The 25,690-nt window shown below is 28.3% G+C and overlaps 2 protein-coding genes and 1 pseudogene across 6 annotated transcripts; all 3 read left to right on the forward strand.

Moving 5' to 3' along the window:
- Positions 1-55: 55 nt before the first annotated feature.
- On the forward strand, positions 56-7,653 carry LOC145966305 (uncharacterized). 3 transcript variants are annotated; one of them, XM_083090317.1, is made up of 8 exons: positions 56-92; positions 1,346-1,499; positions 1,575-1,764; positions 2,029-3,367; positions 3,791-3,869; positions 4,264-4,442; positions 4,634-4,799; positions 6,443-7,653. In XM_083090317.1, exons 3-8 carry the CDS (start codon positions 1,651-1,653, stop codon positions 6,741-6,743), a joined length of 2,178 nt encoding a protein of 725 aa, XP_082946443.1. In that variant the 5' UTR covers positions 56-92; positions 1,346-1,499; positions 1,575-1,650; the 3' UTR covers positions 6,744-7,653. The 3 variants fall into 3 exon arrangements, with proteins under 3 accessions (XP_082946443.1, XP_082946440.1, XP_082946442.1); XM_083090314.1 differs by having other exon boundaries at positions 1,575-3,367; XM_083090316.1 differs by lacking the exon at positions 56-92 and having other exon boundaries at positions 986-1,499; positions 1,575-3,367.
- A 2,529-nt stretch (positions 7,654-10,182) lies between these two features.
- LOC145966410 (uncharacterized) lies at positions 10,183-11,763 on the forward strand (annotated as a pseudogene).
- A 5,190-nt stretch (positions 11,764-16,953) lies between these two features.
- On the forward strand, positions 16,954-23,847 carry LOC145966309 (uncharacterized). Of its 3 annotated transcripts, XM_083090321.1 has the most exons (7): positions 16,955-17,064; positions 17,282-17,335; positions 17,533-19,152; positions 19,665-19,743; positions 20,611-20,780; positions 20,979-21,144; positions 21,918-23,847. In XM_083090321.1, exons 3-7 carry the CDS (start codon positions 17,610-17,612, stop codon positions 22,198-22,200), a joined length of 2,241 nt encoding a protein of 746 aa, XP_082946447.1. In that variant the 5' UTR covers positions 16,955-17,064; positions 17,282-17,335; positions 17,533-17,609; the 3' UTR covers positions 22,201-23,847. The 3 variants fall into 3 exon arrangements, with proteins under 3 accessions (XP_082946445.1, XP_082946447.1, XP_082946446.1); XM_083090319.1 differs by having other exon boundaries at positions 16,954-17,335; XM_083090320.1 differs by having other exon boundaries at positions 17,282-19,152.
- Positions 23,848-25,690: the final 1,843 nt, after the last annotated feature.

Below are 25,690 nucleotides of genomic sequence, written 5' to 3' on the forward strand. Positions count from 1 at the left end.
CCGATAGTCTTACCGCGTTTCTCGTACGATCTTCTCTCTATATACGTCAAAGACAAAAATAACAACAAAATATAAAATAATTATTTCATCGAGTTGAGTGAAAAAGCTAAAAATCTACTGTATCTTCTTACTGTATCAGTGTAAACAATAACAAATTTTTAAATTTAATTTGAAAACCCTAAAAATAAAGCCATATAAACGGAAGTAAATATTATGCGACGCATTCACTGAGAAAAATATCCAGCAATTTTAATCGGAAAAAACCGTTCGAACACTTTATCCGATCGGTTTTGAATGGATCTTGGACTATCCGATGAAATGACGGATATCTTTATCCGATGAAATGTAATTTCCGTTGAAATATGGACGGATAATGAGCCACCATTTATTTATCCTTCAAATTAATGTACAATATGATCGGACATTGCACTTGATTGGATAAAAACAGAGTATTTTTTCCGATCAAGCTGAATATCCGATTTAATGTACTATTTCCGATTAAAATATATCCGATGATACAATTTATCCGTTCAAACATGTCCGATAGTGCGCGTAAGCAATTGCGATTGCGTCATGCTGGCGACAGTACCAATCAGGCAGACTAGGCGTGCACGAGCTTGTAAGCTTTTGTCTTGTGCTTCGTCTTGTGCCTCGTGCCTCATCTTGTGCTTCGTGCCTCATCGAAGCAGTGTATATAAGTGTTGTGGCGCCAATTATCAGTGTAATTAGAACGGATTTTTTGAAAATATTCATTGATATTTGAGTCGTTCACAGGCTAAAGCGATTAACTCCATTTTTTGAATTTTTTAAAATTTTAGTTCCAAAGCACATGATTGATCAATCAAGTGCTTTGGAACTAAAATTTTAAAAAATTCAAAAAATAGAGTTAATCGCTTTAGCCTGTGAACGACTTAAATATCAATGAATATTTTCAAAAAATCCGTTCTAATTACACTGATAATTTAATGGGAAAATTCCGATTAAGAGTTAGGTCTATTGATCGGATATGATGTAATCGGATTATCCGGTGAAAAAGTAACAAACGGATATTTTTAGATCGGATATTTTCTAATCGGAATTTTCTGATTGGATATTTTCTAATCGGAACTTTCTGATTGGATATCTTTGATCGGTTGTTTCGGCCTTCATCGGTTCTTTTTTCCGATTAAAGAGATCGGTAATATCCGTTTGTTACCTTTTCATCGGATTTTTCGTTCAATTTTCATCGGATATTTTTCTCAGTGTTACTTAAATCATAAATTTCAGATATCCTTAATTTTCATAGATTATAAGTTTTTACAAAAAATAAAATTTATAATTTCATAACAAAAATCATAAATTTCAGAATAGTAAGACTAACAGGAGCAAACAAATACAACTTTTGTCAACGTTTTAAACACTTTAAATTTCAATTATCGAAATATTATTTGTTCATCGACATTGTTTTTTTCAAAAGTGCATTCGTAAGTTTGTTGCGAAAAATTCGTTCTTCGCAGCAAGTAAGCATCATCAAATCTTTTACAATTTTACAATATTATTCAACTTTTTAATTTATGTATTATTATGGCTGTTAGATACCCGTCTGTGAAACTATTGTAAAAAGAAATCAAGAATATTTTTTACAAGTAAATTCAACACGTTAAATAATCGATGATGTATGGAAAAAGTCTCACGCTTTATTGCATACTTCCAATCATTGCTTCATCTTCGGTACTTTGGTCAAATTTCACGAGTGACAATGAAGAGAAAGATTATTCAACTACGGTACGATATCAACTTGATGCAAATACTATGAAAAATTATGATGATGGAGAAGATTGGTATAATTTGCATGAAAATTTTACTAAAAATAACGATGATATGCAATATGTGTATCGCATCAATTTTACGAATAATAATCACGAGCGATTGATGATTGACCATTTCATACAATATAAATCTCGAGCGCATGAGAATGATAGTCAAATATCGGTGAATTCTCGCATCAATTCAACAGAGTTTGACGATAAGGAAAATTTTACATTACAGGAAGACTATGACTCAAAATGGATGAAAAGCAATATTAATTTTACATATGATTTACCTAAATATTTCAATAGAAATAATAGTAAAAACAATGTAATTCCATACAAGAGCGAAATGTGCGACGATTTTACCTGTATTCGGCTATGCTGTCCTTTGGGTAATCGCCTAATTGACGGAAACTGCATTCCTGACCAGGGTTATTTTGTTTTCCTGCGAAGCATGTATGGTTACATTAATGATTCGTTTCAAAGTGAAAATGACAAAGTAAACGATCCATTTCTGCTGGTTGTTCACGATCCGTGTCAGAAAACTGAACACTATTTGCATAATCCTTACTCCAACACTTTCTTTCTCGCCAATGGTTCTTTGTATCTATCTTATTACAACACAATCGTTGAATCAACGTCCTATTGCCTCGCAGTCATAGATCACTATATATTTGCTGTGAAAGTTTGCTTTGAGACTACGAAAAAGATCATAAGTAAGATTACAAATAAAAATGCAAGTTATACAAATGAAAACTTGAAGAACACTGAAAACAAGAGCGAATCCGTTTGGCACGAGTATTCTGAAAATATTAGTATTGATAACAATAAAAACAATCATTCAACTATTATAACAACAAAAAATATAATTCCATACAAGATGTGCGACAATATTACTTGTTTTCGACTATGCTGTCCTTTCGGTAAACAATTGATTAAGGGAACATGCAAGGCTCAAAAGGGTGACTTTATTTTCTTGCGAAACATGTATGGATACATTAATAATTCGTTACAAAGCGAAAGTAAAGGTGTAGACGAAGTATTTCTTCTGGTCATTCACGACCCGTGTCAGAAGACTGGACACTATTCGTTTAAACCTACCTATAATACGTTTTTTGCCGATGGCTCTTTGTATCTATCTGATTACAACACAACCATCGAATCAACATCCTATTGTCTCGCTAGCGTGGCTCACAAATTTACTGTAAATGTTTGTTTGGATATTATGAAGAAGATCATGAAAAAGACTATAAACTACAATAAAACAGAAAATGCAAATAACTTAATCATAACCCACAATATAGGAAATGAAATCCACAATAGGAAAAATGATTCTCATATTGCAATTACGCAAGATTCAATTATGCGCAACATCGTATTTTTCTGCGGCAAATTAGGAGTTATGCTGTCTTCGTTGATGATGTTCCTAGTGTATTTCATAATGCCAGAGCTCCGAAATATATATGGCTTTATACTGTGTAGATATAGCGGATTAGTATTCGTTGCGTACACGGTTGAGTTGCTGAATACACTAATCGAAACGGATGCTTTAGGGAATTCCATCTATATCATATTTGGTACGATATATTTAAATTTTATAATAAAGCACACACACAATGCAGTATGTAAATCTTTTAGAAATGTCAATGCAAATTGGCGGTTTAATATTTTTTGATAATTTGAATATATAATTTGCAATTTATATAATTTTAAGAACGAAAGAATAATAATTGAAATTATATAAAAATATTTTAAAATCACGTTAAAATTATTTATATATTTTTACATGTTGTTAAAATTTTACAGAATTATGCCTACATTAAGAAATTATTAAGTGAGAATATGATAAATATATGATAAATATATTTCTTTTTATAAATTTGCAGTACAAAAATTAATTCACGATTTATAATTTTTTACGATCACATATAATATAATTGTGAATTTCAGCATTTAACAAAAACTTATTAATTGACATATTGTTTATTTCATTGTTTCAGCTTTTGTCAAATACTATGCCTTTTTCGGAAGTTATTTTTGGTTAAATGTAATGAGTTTCAATTTTTGGCGTACATTTAGGTAAGCTGCTATACAAGTATTATATATATTATATATATTTTATTTATTATTCCGTATTGTATATATTTTATTTATAATGTAAATTGTTGTAAATTTGTTAATCTTTATAAGATTAATTTATATTGTACAAAATACTATACAAATTATTAATTTATAATATACATATGTATAAGTATGTACATTCACATTTACTTACAATAATATAATTATTTATTTACAACGATATATTGTCATATCGTGGTGTTGAATAAAGAAAATCAATTTTTATAGTTATTTATGGAATCAGTTATTTTCTCAAAAATCTCGATCAAATACATTTATATTAATGTTTAATTACATTGTAATTTCTGTTATTTTTGCCGGCTAATTGTAAAGCGTAAATTACATTTCCCAGACAATTGCATTCGTCACAAGGAATGATGAAACAAGAAGAGAAGAAAATGTTAATCATATATTCTATCTACGCATGGGGAATCCCTTTTATGATCATTATTATTTATAGTATTTTACATTTTGTTCCTGTCATACCAAATAACTTCCGACTTAAATTTAGCGACAAATGTTTGATTATTGGTAAGTGAATGTTGCACTAGTAGATAATTCAATTAATGCATTATTTTTTTATGTTAGGACATAAAAATAAAAATAATATAACATAAATTTAAATATTCTTATTGAAATTAGAAAATATGTTTGATGCATTTGCAAAACTCGGTTTAATATGAGAAACAATAAAAAATTCAATTTTTATATTACATTTTCAGGCAGATTACCATATTGGTTGTATTATTATGGAATTATAATTATCTCTGTTACCAGTAACATTTGTTTATCCTTCTTTACGGCACGAAAAATCTCATATTTCGAAAAAAACGTTGCTCATCACCTGAGAAATTCAGAAAAGCAATGTTATAATGACCAAAAACAATGGTAAGCAACATTTTTACATCAATGCATGATAATTTTAATAACTTATATATCCTAAGATATTAATAAATAAAAATTTATCAACAACATTATTCTCATTTTCAAGAGCAAGAGAGAGAGAGAGAGAGAGAGAGAGAGAGAGAGAGAGAGAGAGAGAGAGATTGTCATTTTAAGACGGTATCTTTGTATGATAATGTGTTTTTATAAAAGTTGGATTGAGTTTAACTTTGACGCGCGGTGGATGTTATGTATCTGCTGATTGGCTATCGCGTCGACTTCCGCCGCGCGGCAAGCGTTGCCGCGTCCTGTGTGCAGAAGCCCTAAGACGGTATCTTTGTATGATAATGCGTTTTTATAATCACACTTAATTGAAATAAAAATTGCCTCAAATAATAATAATCAAAAAATTAATTAAAAAATTGGCAAGTATATTTCGTATTAATATATTTCGAATTACTCATTACAATATATGCTCTCTAAAAGTGAATCAGTGTATTATCACTGTAATCAGGGCTGTACTTATAACTGCTTGTAATCAGTGAGTATTTACTGTTTTTCAGTGATAATACACTGATTCATTCTAGTGAAAGTAGTATATATACTACTTTCTCTAGAGTGAATCAGTGTATTATCACTGAAAAACAGTAAATACTCACTGATTACAAGCAATTATAAGTACAGCCCTGATTACAGTGATAATACACTAATTCACTTTTAGAGAGTGCATTAAACACGAATGTTTCGAATCATCTTTTGATTCATTTTCAGCGTGACATTAATATTACATTAATATTAGGATTGTTCGGGAGAATATGCTTGTCAGATCATTGCGAGATACAGTTATATTTGCTTATTGATTGTTCAAGTGATATCGAAATGATTTAATCTTATATGAGCTGGTTGAAATTTTTAACGTTCCTGGAGTGATTTTTAATGTCTCGCTGAAGATAGAATCAAAAGATGATCCGAAACGTTTATGTTTATGAGTAATTCCAAATATATATTAGCTATATAAAATTATTATATAATAATTATACATATAATAAGAAAGAGGAAAGTGTTTTCTTTCTATCTTGCCCTCCAATTTACCGTGATTTATTGGCTCTTACTTGCAAATTTTTAATTAATTTTTTAATAATTACACTTAAAGAAACAAATATGCTTTCACTTTAATTACACTGGCATTTCCTTCAGAAAATCGATTTTCATGAAAATGATAGACAGTGGTAAAAATAAAGTCCAAAAATGTAAATAAAGAAAATAGAATTTGTGAATGTTTCTTATTTCATAAAGATAATCATCGCATTTCATAAAAATTTTTTAATAAAACTGTTATTTTTTCTTTGTATTTTTCTCTTTTCATTTTTCTAAGTTTAAAATTAGCATTATTTGTAGTTTAATTTTATTAATATAGCGTTTAAAAATATATTTATATATTTATATTTTTTAAAAATATTTGAAATTGAAATAATTGATTAATAATTATTTATCGAAAATTTTCTTTCATTAAATGTGGATAACTTTTGAATTTTTTCCTCGTAAATTTATTAACAATTATTAAATTATTATGACTATCGAAAATAATCACAAATACACGCATACATATTTTATTTTCAATTATTTAATTATTTTATTCAATTTTACAGGTTTAAGTTGCAGCTAGAAGTAATTAAAGTGCTGTTCATCATCATTTGCATACAAACGTGTATAAATATCAATGTGTTGTATAATAATAATGATACATTATATGCTATTCGGTATATGCTCTTTGCGCTGGACGTTATACAGTACTTTTGTGTTTTCATTATATTTGTATGGAAGAAAAAGATTAGGCAGCTGTTCCTCAAGCGATTGGGTTGTCAAAGTCATGGAATATTTTCAGCAACTCAACATGCTATTGCATCTTCAAACAATCGCAACGCTACTTCAACGATGACTCGTCTATAGGAAAAGATCAATTATTACGAAATAATTAACTGTCACGCAAAAAGTTTGTTCGATTCGACTTTTGATCTTTAATATCACTTTGTACCATAAAAGGACTCTAAATCGTGAATCAAAAAAAGGTGCTTATCTAGTTATTAAGAGACTGCAGTGTTAGAATAATTTTTAATTAAGGATTAATTTTACATGCATGGTTTTGCGATGCGAATATAATTAATTTAGGCTCGGATGTTCGCAAGCTAGGAACGGTATACGCAAGGAATATGCGTCGGACGAGAACTCTTGGCGGAAATAGCGGTTTATTCCATCTCGAGACATAATGACACGTGTCGGCGATGCGGATATTAAATGCCGATTGACCGAGAATGCTCTTGTATTGGAGTAGGTTCCGATTCTGCGGCGGTAAGAATTTCGGAATGTTGCACAGATGGAAAACCGGGAAGTCTCAGCTGAGGCGAAGTACATTCCTTTGTCTCCGTAATACGCAATAGGATTCGAATCAGGATCAGTGATTTCATTCGCTATAATAGCGAGAGCGATGATAGAATCAGATCTGATGTCCGGACTGCCGAAGGTCCCGTTTTGTACGGACCAATAATCCGCGTCGGCGTAATTCGGTTTCTCCCTTGAACGGCGATAGCGGAAGCTGAAGCGCTTAACTCGTCGTCGATTTAGTAACCTTCGGCGAATTTCGAATATTTACGACGATATTATCGTCGTTATTGATTGTTTAAAATGTTTAAAAGTAATTATATATTTTCTGGATAGTTTAATTAGATAAAAAATAAATTATTATTGTTTTTGAACATTAAAATAACTATTTTGCACAACAGTATTTTAAATTAAAATATTTTTATTTGAACTTGAACAAGCTTTTATTCTTAGCGCATTACTATTTTTATAACACTTTTTTTGTAGAAAATTAAGACCATTTTGCACATATAATAATTTTTTACAATAGTTTTCACATTTTTAGTTTGAAACTAATATTATTTTCAATTATTTTGTACATGGCGCATGTACTTGATGCCTTTTTTATCTTTTTTAAAAAGGTAAGTTTTTAGAGATTTTATATTACATATGTATGTATGTATACATATACATATACATATATTATATTCTACGTTATATCCTATAATTAAATCATTTATATGTACTTTTATATTAATAAAAGATTAAGAGTATATTGAGTTGCACGCTTTATCTCGTATCTACATTTTATAGATACATACAGATTATAATATAAAGCAGATATTATCATATCGTAAAAAATATATCTATTCCATTAAGTAGTGTAAATAGGTATATAGATTAATTATATATATGATTTTCCTACACATGCTTCCCAGGTCAAGTATATAAATTATCATCTCTTTTAATATTCGAGCACAGTGTAACACAAACTTAGCACAATTTAGCACAACAACCAAAATAAATGTTAATTCTAAAAGTGGGCCAACTTCTAATAGGCGATTAATCGAGTATTACTTTTCTATGACGGAAGTCAGCATCGAATATGAGATAAGATTATATATTTTGTAAACTGTCGCCATTTTCGATGAAATAAATGATTAAAATAATTAAAAAAGTAATTTAATGCTAAAGAACTTGGTGTTGCTATAATTTTCACTTATTTTATTTATTTATATTATTTAACACAATATGTCGATATTGATAATAATTTTTATCATAATAGTCTTATAGATCTAAGATCCGAAGATTTAAGATACGCAATTAAACGGCTCATCATGTATAAAGGCATGATGTGTCTGTTGCTGTCCGTGACTTGGCGCGAGATACTATCGTATTTCTTAATGTTAATGATATAATTCTTGTAAAATCTTAGAATGCAAACGGGTTTTCAAATAATATTTCTTTATTCGGTTTCATCTTAGTATCATTATCTATAGAGTGGAATAAAAATACAAATAAAATATATATTTCTCAAATAATTTCATCTTTAAATATTGTATTTTTTGTAAACCAAAAATATGATAAGTAAAATTAAGAAAAAATTGTTACCGAAATAAATAAAACTTCTACTATATTTATAATATCGATTTATCACTTCTGCAGGAAAAATTTTCAACCATATGTAAGCATCTGATGTAAATAAAAAATTTTTTCCTTCGAGCGTTAACTAATCATTGCCTAAGGATCTATTTTTAATGATTGATTTATGAATCTATTTTTACTATATTTTTTCGAAAACGTTGCGTCTTATCATGGGAGGTTTATTCGATGATAATAATATCTAAATAATAAAAATAATATTATATAAATAATAAAATGTATGTATCAAATTAGTCGTGAAGTTAATCAAGATACTATTCATAGAAGTTTGTAAATAAAGTTTTTTGTTTGAATCACATTGTATATATGGTTTTTCTGCAGCACACAGACTGCTTCTTCAACGAGTCATCATCTTCGATAGTCTTATCGCGTTTCTTGCACGATCTTCTCTCCGTATATCTCAAAGATAAAAATAACAATAACGATTTCATTTCGAGTTTAGTGAAAAAGTTAAAAATCTATTGCAATGTTGTTTTTATAAGGGTTATCGTAAACAATTTTAAATTTAATTCGACAAAATTTTTTGTGTTTCAATGATTCACTGGAAGAAAGAAAAAACATGCAGTAACTTGACTTTGTTGCACTCATATATTCACGTTTAATATGTAGTTTCTTTCATTTAATTAGCATAACTAAAAGATAAATAGCACCAAATTAATATAGAACTTTCAAACTGTACAATTTCGAGACGTATATAATAATTATTGAAGTGGTAATAATTAAGATTTCATTGGTTTGATCACTTTATTTTCATACTGTTAAAACTTTAAAGTTTTTAAAGGTATACTGCACTAAAACAAGAACGTAAAATTAATTTTCTTGAAAAATTAGGCGTAGTGCTTATACTCATTCAAAATCGCAAATAGATGGATAGATCAAATTAAAAAACTGCTAAAAATTTTTAAAGCCATATATTATAAATAAAAATAAGTAATTATGTTATGCCTCGCATTAAATCATAAACTTCAGAAACTATAAATTTTCATTAACTAAAAGCTTCAGTAAATTCTAAATTTCAAAATTGTGAAATTGATAGCTGTGTAAACAAATACATCTTCATCTGTGAAATTGTTATCATTCTTCTTATCATTCGAAAATTAGAGAACTTGAGTTATTGATATTTGCTTATCGGCATTGTTATTTTTTTAAATGCATTTGCGAGTACATCACGAAAATCTTCGCATTAAATAAGCATCATTATATATTCGTAATTTTACAATGTCACTTTTATTTTTTTAATTTTTTAATACATAATTTTACTTTTTATATTTATATATTATTGTGGTCGTTAGATACTCGTCTGAGCAGCTATCGTAAAACGAAATCAAGAGTATTTTTTCACAAGTAAATTCAACACGTTAAGTAATCAATGATGTGTGGAAAAAATCTCGCACTTTGGTATTGCATACTTCTACTCATCGCTTCATTCTCAGTATTTGGAACAAATTTCACGAGTGACAACGAAGAAAAAGATTATTCAACGATTAGATATCAACTTGATGGAAATACTATGATGAAGAAGAAGAGAAATTATAACAACAAAGGAGATTGGTCTAATTTGCATGAAAATTTTACCAAAAATAACGATGATATGCAGTACACGTATAGCGTCAATTTTATAAATAACCGCGAGCATTACGATTTGATACAATATAAATCTCGAGCGCGTGCTGAAAAGAATCATGAGAATGATAATCAAATGCTAGTAGATAATATCGTTCCGTACAAAATGCGACAATATTACTTGTATTCGGTATGTTGTCCTTTCGGTAATTATCTGGTTAACGGAAAATGCATTGCCGAACGGGGTAAATTTATTTTCCTGAAAAATAATGGATACGTTAATAATTCGTTAAACAACGAAAGGAAAGGGATAGGAGAATTATTTCTTCTGGTCGTTCACGATCCGTGTCCGAAGACTGGACACTATTTGCTTAATTCTTACTATAATACGTTTTGGTCAATGGCTCTTTATATCTACCTTATTACAATACAATTATCGAATCAACATCCTATTGCTTCGCGACCGTAGATCACGACATATTTGCTGTGAATGTTTTGAGAGTAAAAATGATCATGAATAAGACTATAAATTATAATGAAGATGCAATTCATCCGATTAAAAAGAAAATTACAAAGATAAACTTAAAGAACACCATAGACAAGAGCGAGTCCACGTCGCTCGAGTACTTTAAAAATTCTAATATAAATAACAATAAAAATCATATCAGTTCATACAATATGTGCGACAATATTACTTGTATTCGACTATGCTGTCCTTTCGGTACTATCCTGATTAATGGAACATGCATTGCTGTACAGGGTAATTTTATTTTCTTGCGAAACTTGTATGGATACATTAATAATTCGTTGCAAAATGAAAGTGAAAGAAGAGAAGAATTATTTCTTTTGATTGTTCAAAATCCATGTCAAGATTATTAACCGCTTTATCCTTAGAATAACACATTTCTCGCCGATGGTTCCGTCTATCTATCTAAGTATAACACAACCATCGAATCAACATCTTATTGTCTCGCTAATGTGCGTAAAAACACATTTACTCTGAATATTTGCTTGGAGATTATGAATGAAATCGAAATTAAATTCATGGTTGAATCAATAAGATATAAACGCTTAATGCAAGAAACTGAAACATATATAATCACATATACGTTTAGCGCAATAGGACGTATATTACTTTCGCTAGTGATGTTCATAGTGTACTCCATAGTGTCAGAACTCCGTAATATACAAGGCTTCATACTGATACAGCGGCTTGATATCTATCGCGGAAACAGTTAAACTGATAGATACGCTAATCATATCAAGAGATATGGACATCATCTGCTTCGCTAGTGGTACAACATATTCAAATTGTATAATAAAGCAACCAATGCAACATCTAGAGATATTAGGATTATCAATGCATGCTGACATACTGATGATTTAATATACTTTTTGATAATTTGAATATATAATTTGTAATTTTTACAACTTTAAAAACACAAGAATTAATAGTAAATTTATTTGGTGAATTTTAAAATCATGTTAAAATTTCGCAGAAATATTTACATTAAGAAATTATTATATAAGTTATAATATTAGCATATATGATAAATATATGGTTTCTCTTTATAAATTTGCAGAACAGAAAATTAATTTACAATCTATAATTTTTTTATAATCATATATAATATAATTTTGAATTTCAATATTTGGCAAAAACTTATTAATTGACACATTGTTTATTTCATTGTTTCAGGTTTTATCAGATACTATACCTTTTTAGGAAGCTATTTTTGGTTAAATGTAATGTGTTTCGATATGTGGCGTACATTTAGGTAAGCTGCTAAATATTCCGTATTATATATATTGTTGCGTCCGCGGAACGATATTTATCGAACGCGCGCGACACAACCAATCGGCACACGCTAATTACGCGGCACCCGCGCACTCGTAAATAATGACACGGTTTAAATGATTAAGAGAACTTTAATAACAGAACACAGAACTCAGAGAACACACAATAACGATATTAATAAGCCGCGGATCGAAACGCGTCCGTATAGCTCGACAGCTATTTTCCGACTCAGCTGACTCTCGTTGTTTATAAACAATTGACCACGGGATCCGGACAACGGCAGGGCCGCAACGACTCGGGCGCGCGCGTAATACTATTTAATTTATAATGTAAATTGTTATAAATTTGTTAATCTTTATAGGATTGATTTATATTATACAAAATACTACGAAATGTTTATTTATAATATATAAATATGTACATCATTATTTACTTACAACAATATAAAAATAATATCAGGAAACGATAAATTTTGAATAGAATACAGAATATATATAGACTTATGTCGTGTAATTTGTCTAAGAATGTAAACTATTACTGGGCTTAAAACATTGTAAATTTAGCACATAGAAATCATAGGCTGCTCTTTTATAAATAAAAATTTATATCTTTTCTACATTTTCTTCAAAATTTTTACAGACTTCACTGAATATTGTTTTTTCGTTTTGTTTAGATTATATTTAATTAAGATTTAGTTAAGATTATATTTAATTTTTAAAAACAAAGTAATATTAATTAAATTAATATTCTGAATTATTTATAGTAACTAACATCAGCTCTATCTAATTTTTTCTTCTTTTTAATGCGTCTTTTAAGAATCAAAAGTTAATATCATTTTATTCTTTCCTTCTCTTCGTAACAACATAAACAAACATAAACATGTTATATGCCACCATATATAATATAAATACATAGTTTTTATCATGTCGTAATATTGGATAATGTAAATCAGATTAAAGAAAGAGGAATTATCGCCGAGTATATTTTAATATCAATCAATTTTAATAGATTGCGTAAAAACCTTAATCGAAAACATTTGTATTAATGTGTATTTGCATTTTTTCTATTTTTATAAATGTATTGTATTCTCATAAATGTAATGCAAACTGCGCTTCGCAGACAATTGCGATCACTAAGAAATACGAAACAACAAGAGAGAAAAAAGTTAATCATATATTCTGTCTTCGGCTGAGGAGGCCTTTTTATGCTCACTATTATTTGTGGCATTATGGATGTTGTTCCTGGTGTACCGAATAATATTCGTCCAAATTTCAGCAAAACGTGTTGGTTTGGTGGTAAATAAATGCTATAGTAATAGATAATTCAATAGATATGCTAGCACATAAAAATAAAAATTGTGATATATGGAAATTAAATATATATTCGCATTTATAAACTGCGATTTAATATGAGAAACAATAAGAAATTTATTTTACATTTTCAGGCTTGATGTATATGTTGTATTATATATGACACTATTGGAACTATTTCCTGCATCAGTATTATTTGCTTGTGTATCTCTACAGCACAAACAATCGCGTATTATGAAAAAGACATTGCTCATCACATGAAAGATTCGGAGAGTCGGCGTTACAAAGACAACAAACAATGGTACGTAAGCAATATCTTTGCATCGATATGGCTGATAATTATTAATAAGATATGTGCTGAAATTTCTTAATAAAGATAAGTTTACCAATGGCATTCTCATTTTCAACAATAGTAAGAGAGAGAGAGAGAGAGAGAGAGAGAGAGAGAGAGAGAGAGAGAGAGAGAGAAAGACATTGAGATATTATCATTTTTCAGAGATCCTTGATTATATTTTTATAATTAATCTTATAAAAGTATATATTGCCGCTTCAATCATCCTCGTGTTAGCTTGAGAAAATTGGCGACTTTCTTTTTTTGTATTGTAATTGTTTCTTATTTCATAAAGACGTAATAATCGTATTTCTTAAAAACTTTACTATTCTCTCTTTGTCTTTTTCTTTTTTCATCTTTCCAAGTTTTCATTATTAAGAAATAATAGACAAATGGCTCTAGAAACAAAAACATAAAAATAATAAAAAGGCTATGAGAGCCAGCGCAGATATTATGCACACAAGAAGATTCAAAACTAATCAATAATTAGTAATAAATTTATTAAGTAAAGTTGTTGCAAATTCAAACTATTATTTTGTTTTTTAATAAAAACATTTCGGAAATAAGACGTTTATGAAAAACTGGTCCTTTATCCAATATAGTCACTTCATCCCACTTGAATTCATGATGCAATTGTAATCTATGGTCTGTAATTACTGAGCGATTCGACGTATTTGATGTGTTTACAATATTCTTCAATTCTAGTTTGAAGTCGTCTACCCGCTTGACCCACATAAGACGCGTTACAGTCCTTGCAATCTTATAAACAACATTTATGGAAGATGATTTCGGTAGATCCGATTCGGTAGGTTTGATTCCAATATTCAACAACTTTATTTAATAAATTTGTTACTAATTATTGATTAACTTTGAATTTTCTTGCGTGCATAATATCTGCGCTGGCTCTCATAGCCTTTTTATTATTTATGTTCTTATCATTTCTTTTGAAGTATAATTTAATTAATATAGCATTTATTGCTATTATTATACTAATATTGCTAATATTTATTTTCATTAAACATGGGTAACTTTGAATTTTTTCAATTATAAACTTATTAATTATCACCATTAATAAAATATTTATGCACATACATTTTCTTTTCAATTATTTAATTATTTATTCAATGATTTTGCAGGTTTAAGTTATGTGTACAAGTAACTAAAGTACTATTTATTACTTATTGCATATACTGATCCCTGATTGCTATTCAAGTGTTATATCATGAAAACGTATCTTCCATTATATATGTTATATATGTATATATATGTTACACTGGAATACATAACACACTTTTGCATTATAATCATATTTTTATGGAAGAAAAGGATTTGGCAATTGCTAAAGCGATTAGGTTGCTAGAGTTTCAATATGTTTTCAACTCAACACGTTATGGCATCCTCAAACAATACCACTACATCAGAGATGAGTTCTCCACGGGAAAATACCGATCCTTACGCAAACCGCCGCGCAAAGAGATCGTCCGATTCGACCGATCTTTAATGACATTTTGCCGACAAAAAAATTCTATCGTAGATCAAAACGGTTATATCCAGTGATTAAGAATGACTACAGTGCTGGAACAACTGTTTAATCGATAATGAATTTTATATTATTGATCCTTTTGTTTTACACAATCATGGTCTTGATTTCCTTCTGTCAGATATATGTTTGTTTATTCCTTTCCTTAAGACTCTTTTTTGTTCTCTGATTTTTATTAATTAATGGTGTATTTGTCAGCTCTTCTTTTAATTTTCTTTACAATTTGTATTTTCTAACTTTTTGATAACACTTTTTATTTATATTATCAAAAACTATTGATATATTTATTTCACTCATTATCAATTTCCAACGTTTGTATTTGTATTGTTATTATTGTATTAAATGTTACAATAAATAACTTGTGTGTATTATTATGGCATATTTTAAGTATATATATTACGAAGATAAAATAATTTAGGAGACGATCTATATATATATATATATATATATATATATATATATATATATATAAAATATATATATATATATATATGTATATATATAAATTTTTTTTATCGCAACAATATTATTATTAAATGCGTGATACAAATATTCATAAATATCAAGAGTACTCTTTTTAAAAAATGTTTTTGAAATATTATTGTATACATGCATATTGTTTTGAAAATTTAAAATAATTTAGTTCTCTTTTTTCTATAAAAGTCAAAATCAAATATAAAATAATATAAAATTATATTTTATGTGGTAAAATTATATTTTATGTGGTAAAATTATATTTTATCGCTATTTTCGATGGAATAAAATTCAAAAAATTAAAAGTAATGAAATTTAATGTAAAAAAACTTGGGGTTACTATAATAATTTTTATTTATTTTATATATTTATAATTTAACACAATATCTGAATATTAATAATAATTCTTCGTTATTGTGATATTCTTATGGACCTGAGATCCAAAAATCTAAGACATTCACAATTAAACAGTTTATATATGAATACAAGATTTATCTTGTTATCTATGATTTGGCGCGAAACAACTCTGTGTTTCTTGTTATTACTGATGTCATCGATAAAGAACTTTAGAATGCAAACTGGTTTTCAGATAACATTTCTCTATCCGGTTGTATACTAGTAACATTATTATCTATAGAGTAAAATAAAAATATGTATAGAGTGATATATTCGAAATAATTCCGTTTCTTGAATTGTAAATCCTATTTCTTTTGTAAACCAAAAGATAATGAATAAAATTGAAAGAAATTTGATACTGAAATAAATAAAATTTCTGTTATATTTATATTATTGACTTATTGCTTTTGAGAAGAAATTTTTCGACTGTATATAAACATCTGATATAAATAAACAAATTTTTTCCTTTCGAACATATTAGCTAATCGCGTATCTAATTTATGTATTAATTTATTATATTTTTAGTTTTTTTTCGAAAACGGCTTATCATCGATGGATTAAAAATGTTTAAATGATAAAATATTTCATTTATTTTGTCGCTGGATTAATCAAAATACCATCCGTAGAAGTTTGTAAATAAAGCTTTTTTTCAAATCACACTGTATATTTTACAGCACACTATATATTTTACAGCAGCACGCAGACCGCTTCTTTGACGAGTCGTCATTTCCAATAGTCTCATCGTGTTTCTCGCACGATGTTTTCTAGTACATCTTAAGGATGAAAATATCGACAAAAAATCAATTTCATCAAGATCAGTGAAAAAGCTAAAATCTACTGTTAATAATCTTTTTATCAGTTATAACATACATAATTTTTAAATTTAATTTGAAAATGATAAAAATTTTTAAAGCCATACAAGTGGAAGTGAACATTTCAATTATACGACACATTATTTATATAAAGCATAAACTTCAGATATTATCAATTTCATAAACGACAAGCTTCTATAAAAAATAAAATCAATAATTTCATAGCAAAAATCACAAATTTCAGAATCGTGAGACTAACAGAAATAAACTAATACATCTTTTGCCACCGTTCCAAACCGTAAGAAAACTTGAATTATTGAATTATCTGTTTAATATTATTTTTTTTTTTTACGAAAGTACATTCGCAAATTAGTCGAAAAAAATTCGTTTTTCGTTGCAAGTAAACAGTATTAAATCTTTACAATATTACAAAATTATTCGTTTTTTTTATTTCTTTAATTTATTTCTTAATTTATGTATTATTGTGACCGTTAGATATCCGTTTGTGCAGCTGTTATAAAAAGAAGTCAAGTGTAGTTTTTTACAAGTAAATTCAACGTGTCAAATAATTGATGATGTATGGAAAAAGTCTCGTACTTTGGTTTTGCTTATTACCATTCATCGCTTCATTTTCGATATTTTGGTCGATTCGACCGACGACGCCTCGATATCAATCTCTTGAAAATATAACGATGAAAAACGATGACGAAGAGCAAGATTGGTATAATTTGAATGAAAATCCTAGTATCAATTTTACGAGTAACAACCGCAAGGATTACGTGAAACAATGTAATCAAACTATATATCCAGCGCATAATGATAGTCAAATAGATTCTTGCATCAATTCAACAGAGTTTGACGACAAGAAAAATTTTACATCACAGGAAAACTATGATTTACCTAAATATTTCAATAGAAATAATAGTAAAAGCAATGTAATTCCATACAAGAGCGAAATGTGCGACGATTTTACTTGTATTCGGCTATGCTGTCCTTTGGGTAATCGCCTAATTGACGGAAATTGCATTCCTGACCAGGGTTATTTTATTTTCCTGCGATTCATACGTGGTTACATTAGTGATAATTTGTTTCAAAATGAAAATGACAAAGTAGACGATGCATTTCTTGTGGTTGTTCACGATCCGTGTCAAAAAACTGAACACTATTTGCATAATCCTTACTCCAAAACTTTCTTTCTCGCCAATGGTTCTTTGTATCTATCTTATTACCACACAATCGTTGAATCAACGTCCTATTGCCTCGCAGTCGTAGATGGCCATATATTTGCTGTGAAAATTTGCTTTGAGACTACGAAGAAGATCATAAGTAAGATTACAAATAAAAATGCAAGTTATACAAATGAAAGCTTGAAGAACACTAAAAACAAGAGCGAATCCGTTTGGCACAAGTATTCTGAAAATATTAGTATTGATAACAATAAAAACAATCATTCAACTATGATAACAACAAAAAATATAATTCCATACAAGATGTGTGACAATATTACTTGTTTTCGACTATGCTGTCCTTTCGGTAAACAATTGATTAAGAGAAAATGCAAGGCCCAAAAGGGTAACTTTATTTTCCTGGGAAACATGTATGGATACGTTAATAATTCGTTACAAAACGAAAGTAAAGATGTAGACGAAGTATTTCTTCTGGTCGTCCACAACCCGTGTCAGAAGACTGGATACCGTTCGTTTAGACCTATCTTTAATACGTTTTTTGCCGATGGCTCTTTGTATCTATCTGATTACAACACAACCATCGAATCAACATCCTATTGCTTCGCTAGCATGGCTGGAAACAAATTTAGTATGCACGTTTGTTCGGACATTATAAAGAAAATCACGAATAAGACCATAAGCCATGAAAGAAAAAATATATTCTCTCCGATTAGTCCAATTATGATCGTATTTTCATGCGGCCAATTAGGAGTTATGCTGTCTTCGTTGATGATGTTCCTAGTGTACTTCATAGGGCCAGAGCTCCGAAATATATATACCTTTATACTGTGTAGATATAGCGGATTAGTATTCGTTGCGTACACGGTTGAGTTGCTGAATACACTAATCAAAAAGGATACTTTAGGGAACCTCATCTGTAACGCATCTGGTATAACATATTCAAATTATATAACAACACAACCAATACACGCCCCATCTAAATTTTTAGGAATGTCAATTTATACTTGCGGTTTAATACTTTTGATAATTTGAATATAATATTTATAATTTTTATAATTATAAAAATACAAGAATTAGTATTAAATTAAATTATATAAAAATATTTGATATGTTTGGTATATAAAAATATTTGATAATATTTTAAAATAATGTTAAAATTATTTACATATTTTTTATGCAGTTAAAATTTCACAGAATTATGCCTTATTAAAAAGTTACAAAAATACTAAAATTATAAAATTACATTAAAAAAATTATATTAAAAATTATATTAAGTTAAATATTAACATATAATAAAGATATAGTTTCTTTCTAAGTTTGCAGTATAAAAATTCAATTCATATCCAATTTTTTTTATTATCACATATAATATAGCTGAATTGCATCGGCATTCCGAAGAAACTCGTACTAATAGATATATTATTTATTCCATTATTTCAGCCTTTATCAAATACTATTCCTTTCTGGGAAGTTTTTTCTGGTTAAATGTGATGAGTTTCGATATCTGGCATACATTTAGGTAAGCTACTTAAATATTCTATATTATATGTATATATTTTATTTATAATATAAATTTTTATAAATTTGTGAATCTTTGTAAGATTGATTTATATTATACAATAATATAAAAAATATTCGTTTATGATACATATAAACATTCACATTATACTTGCTAAGATATATATAAAAGCAATTCAGGAAACAATATGTTTTAAATAGAATATAGAAAATCTCTATGCAAACTTTTGTCATGTCTTTTTTGCCTGAGAATGTAAATTACTGGGCTTAAGACATTATAAATTCAGTACACACACAAATTATAGGCTGCACTTTTATATATAAAAATATATATCTTTTCTTCATTTTCTTCAAAATTTCTATAAAGATTTCACTAAAGATTGATTTTTTTCATTCTATGAGATTATATTTAATTTATAAAAATCAAGTAATGTTACTAAATTGATATTTTGAATTATTTATATAATTCCTATTCTTTTTAACGTCTTCAAGAATCTTCAAAAAAAAATATGATATAATATTATTTTATATGACATTGATATGATTTATTTTTTTTCTTACTTTTCTTCTCTAACGTAAACAAATCAAACTTTTTAACAGTTTTAATTTTTCTGCTAAAATTTCATCTGCTAAATGAAAGTTGAATTCAAAGTTGTTATTGTCACGTCCATTATATATGCCAACAGATATGAATGCATAGTTTTTATCATACCGTGTTGCTGAATAATGAAAATCAATTTTTATTTATGGAAGATTTCCACTCAAAATTCTTGATCAAACGCAATTATGTTAATGTTCGATTACATTGTAATTTCTTTTATTTTTACTCGCTAAATGTAAAATGTAAAATGTAAATTACGCTTCGCAGCCAATTTTCGTCACAAAAAATGATGAAACAACAAAAGAAAAAAATGATATATTCTCTTTGTGGATGGGGAATCCCCTTTATGCTCGTTATTATTTGTGGTATCGTATATTTTGTTCCTGTTGGATCAAATAACTTCCAACTTAAATTCGACGAAAGATGTTGGATTACTAGTAAGTAAATGTTGCACTAACAGATAATGCATACTTTTATTTTTATGTTAACACATATAAGTGCAAAAATACAAAAATAGAAAATAATACTAAATTTAAGTATTCTTGTTGAAATATAAAAATTAAAAATATATTTGATGCATTTACAAAACGCGGTTTAATATGAGGAACAGAAAAAAATTTATTTCACATTTTCAGACAATAATGAGGCATATTGGTTATACTATAACGGAGTTGTAATTATTTCTATTATCAGTAGCATTTGTTTATCCTTCTTTACGAAACGAAAAATCGTGTATTACAACAAAGACATTGCCTCTCTGAAAGATTCGGACAAGTGGCGTTACAAGGACAAAAAACAATGGTATGTAAGCAACATTCTTACATTAATGCATGATAATTTAACTTACATATATTACATATAAAATATTAATACATAATAAATAAAAATAAAAATATATGCTATATCTAAAATATTAATAAATAAATAATATTAATAAATAATAAATAAAAATTAATAAATAAAAATTTATCAACAATATTATTCTCATTTTCAACAAGAATAAGAGAGAGAAAGAGAGATTATCATTTTGAAACGGCATTTTTGTATGTACAATAGTGTGTTTTTATAATACATTTAAGCAAATATTGCATCCGCTTTTTAATTATGCTCGCGTTCTCTCCAAAAAATTGACGATTTTCGGTGAAGATAATAAACAATAGAACATAAAAATGAAGTATAAAAATGAAAAGATAGAAAAAGAAAGTATATGTATGTCTCTTATTTCATAAAGACGCAATAATCACATATTTTAAAATCTTTTTAATAAAAACTTTCTTATTCTCTCTTTTCTTTCATCTGTTTTTTAAAATTGGTATTATTATAATTTTATATAGTTTAATTTTATTAACATAACATTTAAAAATATATTTAAAATATATATTATTGAAAGATATTTGAAACTGAAATACTTATGATTTATCGGAAATATTTTTCTTCATTAAATGTGGATGACTTTAGAATTTTTTCAATTATAAACTTATTAATAATCTCATCAAAGATATAAAATTTTCACAAACACATACACACATATTTTCTTTTCAATTATTTAATTATTTTATTCAATTATTTTACAGGTTTAAGTTGAACTTAAAGATAACCAAAGTGTTGTTTATCATTATTTGCATAAAAACGTGCATAAATATTAATGTGTTGCAGTATAAGAATAATACGTTATATGCCATTCGGTATACTCTTTTTGCACTGAACGTTGTACAGTACTTTTATATTTTCGTCATATTTGTATGGAACAGAAAGATTAAGCAGCTGCTGCTGAAGCGATTCGGTTGCCAGAGACGTGATATGTTTTCAGCAACTCAACGTGAACCGCATCCTCAAACAATTGCAACTATACTATAAGTCAGAGATGGTTCCTCTGTAGAAAAAGATTGTCAATCTTTATGGAAAAGCGAACCGTCGCGCAGAATTCGTTCGATTCAACTGATATCACTTTGCAATAAAAGGATTCTATCGTAGATAAAAGATTATTTAAAATTATTAAGAGTGACTACAGTGGTAAAAAATAATTGTTAATCGATGATTAATATATTATCGTACATTGATCGTTTTATTTGACACAGTTATAATTTTAATCTCCAGCTATCAAATATGTATTTGTGTATTTCTTGTTTCTTTCTTTATCCCTGATTTTTACACTTTAATAACATATTTATAAGTCTTTCTTTTAATTTTCTTTACAATTTGTATTTTCTAATTTTTTGGAGGCCTGCCCCGGCCCTATCTTAGGGTCCATCCGCCACTGCTATTGGGTACAGTGGGGATTTTAGTATATACAAGAGGGATCTTGGGGGATGTGGTCACTCTACGGCGTTGTGCTCGTCGGTGCCGTTTCATACGGAAGGTCAGTCGGAAGCCAGCATACACGCGAATACCTCCACCGGCACTTATTTGGTCAGCGAGCGACCTTTCAGGGATCCTCCGTGGCAATCGGCATTGCATCCCTGGAGTGAGATACCAACATCGCTCTGGAGTCGCATATCACTGTGTTAAAAAGCAGCATTAGGTGTGAGATCTGGATAGCTCAGTGGTCTAGAGCAGTTGCCCGGAAAGCGAAAGACTCGGGTTCGATTCCCGATCCAGCCACTAGCGCCTCACATATTTTTCTAGTCTGCGAATATTGTTTTCTAGCAATTATTCGTTAGGCTGAAAAATGTGTGAATGCTCTCTCCACAGGATATGCGTCAATGCCGTTGCCACGGATGGATTCTGTCGCTCGTTGATCAAATGGGCGTAAAGACACGTCCGACCTCCTCCCACATACATCCCTATCTTTCTCTGGATCAATTTTTTGATATTTTTTATTAATATTATATCAAAATCTATTACACATTTACTTCACTCAGAGATAACAATATTTACATATTATATATATGTATATATACAGGGTGATTCTGAACAAACGTTTGTCTTTAAAATATCAAATTCTTGAATGAATTGTAAGACGATTTTTCCTCTTGCAAAATTTGCTTCCTTCTGTTTGTAATTTTTACAGATTTACCACGGTAATTTTCAGGACCATAAACACATTAATGACTCGCTACTTCTGATTATTAAATTCTTGGATTTTGCCATGCTTTTATATTGAGGAACGATCCTTTTTAGAGACTTTTCAACGCCTAAGATGAGTGTCATGTTTGCACATGTACACTGATTGGTTATTGTCTCTCATGCGTAAACAGATTCGTCGCTGTCTTTTATGCGTTCCGATACCTTTATATACCGGCAACTCCATAATTGTTAATTTGTAAGTTATTATAAATAATTTTCGAGCGTCATGTCTGCACACGTTCACAGACATAAATTAATCTTTGATGCGCAATGACACTTTTATTTTATTTTTGCGACTTTTACATGCTAATAATGTTTTGTACCACTCGACTCTTTTGTTTGCGTTTGTCAATTAGTTAATTATTTTTTTCACTGAAGAGAACTCGAATGGGGTAGAAACGTTTGTCTATTGTCAATAAATCTTGCACTTGATCCATATGTTATTTTCACAGTTTTTCCATCTTTGCCAAAATAATATATAGGTGCTGTTTCTTTTGTTTGTCGCCACAAGATACGCGATCTCGGTTCATTGACCCGGAATTTTAATTACTTTTTTATTATTTGTTATACACTGAACCTTAAACTATTTATTCGTTTTTTAATTTGTATATTTTAAAACTATATAATATATTTTAAGACTATTATCAAGAATATATTCTTGTTGAAGAAAACTATTACTTAAAAACAGAAAAATAAACTGAATAATCGCTTTTCTTGGCAGTAGAATGATATTTTTCTTTGTGTAGGCATGTATGTGATATATGCGCTTGTATAACTATATGGATATTCAATCGTAAAATTTAAAGAGCGCTTAAATAAGAATAATTCTCGTAAATCGGTGCGATGATTATTATGATTGCTGTATTGTATATAATTCGGCAGCGGTGTTGACAAGCGATTGATTATGACGGGGTCAATGTATGTATATGAGCGGAATATTGAGTTGTGCGGTCTTACGCAAAAATTTGGACGGGCAGTTTAAGTTTTGATCAAACGTTACAAAGTTATGCGGTTATAATACAGGTAATAAGAGCGCAGAATTCTGTTTTATTAGAACGCTGTATTCTGGCGGGTGCATTGTTTCAATATGGAAATAAATTATATCGGCGCCACCTGACCTATCGTTATTTTTAATTTTCAATCACTCATGACATGTGTCATGTATGATATAATTGTTTAAAATATGAATGTTGAGTCCGAACCGATTTTTAAATAGTATTTTGTAATTCTTTTATATGGACATGTCATCGACCATCATATCTTATAGAATGGTTCTAGACATACATGTCGATCAACAACCGGTAATTAAATTGTGATATAGTAAATTAATTTTACATTCGAAAATTAATATTAGATTCTTGTGCTTAATCTCTGTATTTCGAATTTCAAAATAATGATTCTTTAAATTTTTAAGTAGCGAAAACATGCATAATAATGCAGAGGAGTCCCAAAGTATTAATTTAATTTAAATAGTGTAGGAAGAGTTTATTTATATATAAAAAAACTTATAAAAAATAGTAGTTATATATTTTCTGGATAGTTTAATCAGATAAAAAATAAATTATTATTGCATTATTATTTTTGAAAATTAAAATAACTATTTTGCACAACAGTGTTTTAAATTAAAATATTTTTATTTGAACTTGTACAAGCTTTTATTCTTGGCGCACTACAATTTTTATATCACTGTTTTGGTAGAAAATTAAGACTATTTTGCACATTATAGTAATTTTTTACAGTAGTTTTCACATTTTTAGTTTAAAAATAATATTATTTTTGTATATTATTATATTATTGTACTTGGCACCTTTTTTTATCTTTTTTAAAAAGGTAAATTTTTATATTACGTATGTGTGTGTATGTATACATATATATATATATATATATATATATATATATATATACATACATATATTATATTCTATGCTATATCCTATAATTAAATCAATTATATGTATTTTTATATTAATAAATGATTAACTATATATTGAGTTGCACGCCTTATTTTGTATTTGCATTTTATAGACACATGCAGATTATAATATAAAATAGATATTATCATATCGTAAAAAATATATTTATTCCATTAAGTAGTGTAAATAGGTATATAGATTAGTCATATGATTAGTCATATATATGATTTTTCTACACACGCTCCCCATATCTAGCATATATAAAAATTATCACGTCTTTTAATATTCGAGCACAATGTAGCTCAAACTTAGCACAATTTAGCACAACAACTAAATATATTAATTTTAAAAGTGGGAGGCCTCCTAGT

Source organism: Camponotus vicinus, unplaced genomic scaffold (assembly GCF_025532165.1).
Source record: "Camponotus vicinus isolate PSW18456_S1 unplaced genomic scaffold, iyCamVici1.0 SCAF_2, whole genome shotgun sequence".
Taxonomy (NCBI): Eukaryota; Metazoa; Arthropoda; class Insecta; order Hymenoptera; family Formicidae; genus Camponotus; species Camponotus vicinus.

What these genes read in the sequence shown, in the direction of transcription:
- LOC145966305 (XM_083090314.1), top strand. Translation starts at nt 1,651, where the DNA reads ATGATGTATGGAAAAAGTCTCACGCTTTATTGCATACTTCCAATCATT. An exon ending in CGACAAATGTTTGATTATTG is followed by an intron (nt 4,443 to 4,633) that starts GTAAGTGAATGT and finishes TTACATTTTCAG; the next exon opens with GCAGATTACCATATTGGTTG. An exon ending in TATAATGACCAAAAACAATG is followed by an intron (nt 4,800 to 6,442) that starts GTAAGCAACATT and finishes TCAATTTTACAG; the next exon opens with GTTTAAGTTGCAGCTAGAAG.
- LOC145966309 (XM_083090319.1), top strand. Translation starts at nt 17,610, where the DNA reads ATGATGTATGGAAAAAGTCTCGTACTTTGGTTTTGCTTATTACCATTC. An exon ending in CCTCATCTGTAACGCATCTG is followed by an intron (nt 19,153 to 19,664) that starts GTATAACATATT and finishes CCATTATTTCAG; the next exon opens with CCTTTATCAAATACTATTCC. An exon ending in CGAAAGATGTTGGATTACTA is followed by an intron (nt 20,781 to 20,978) that starts GTAAGTAAATGT and finishes TCACATTTTCAG; the next exon opens with ACAATAATGAGGCATATTGG.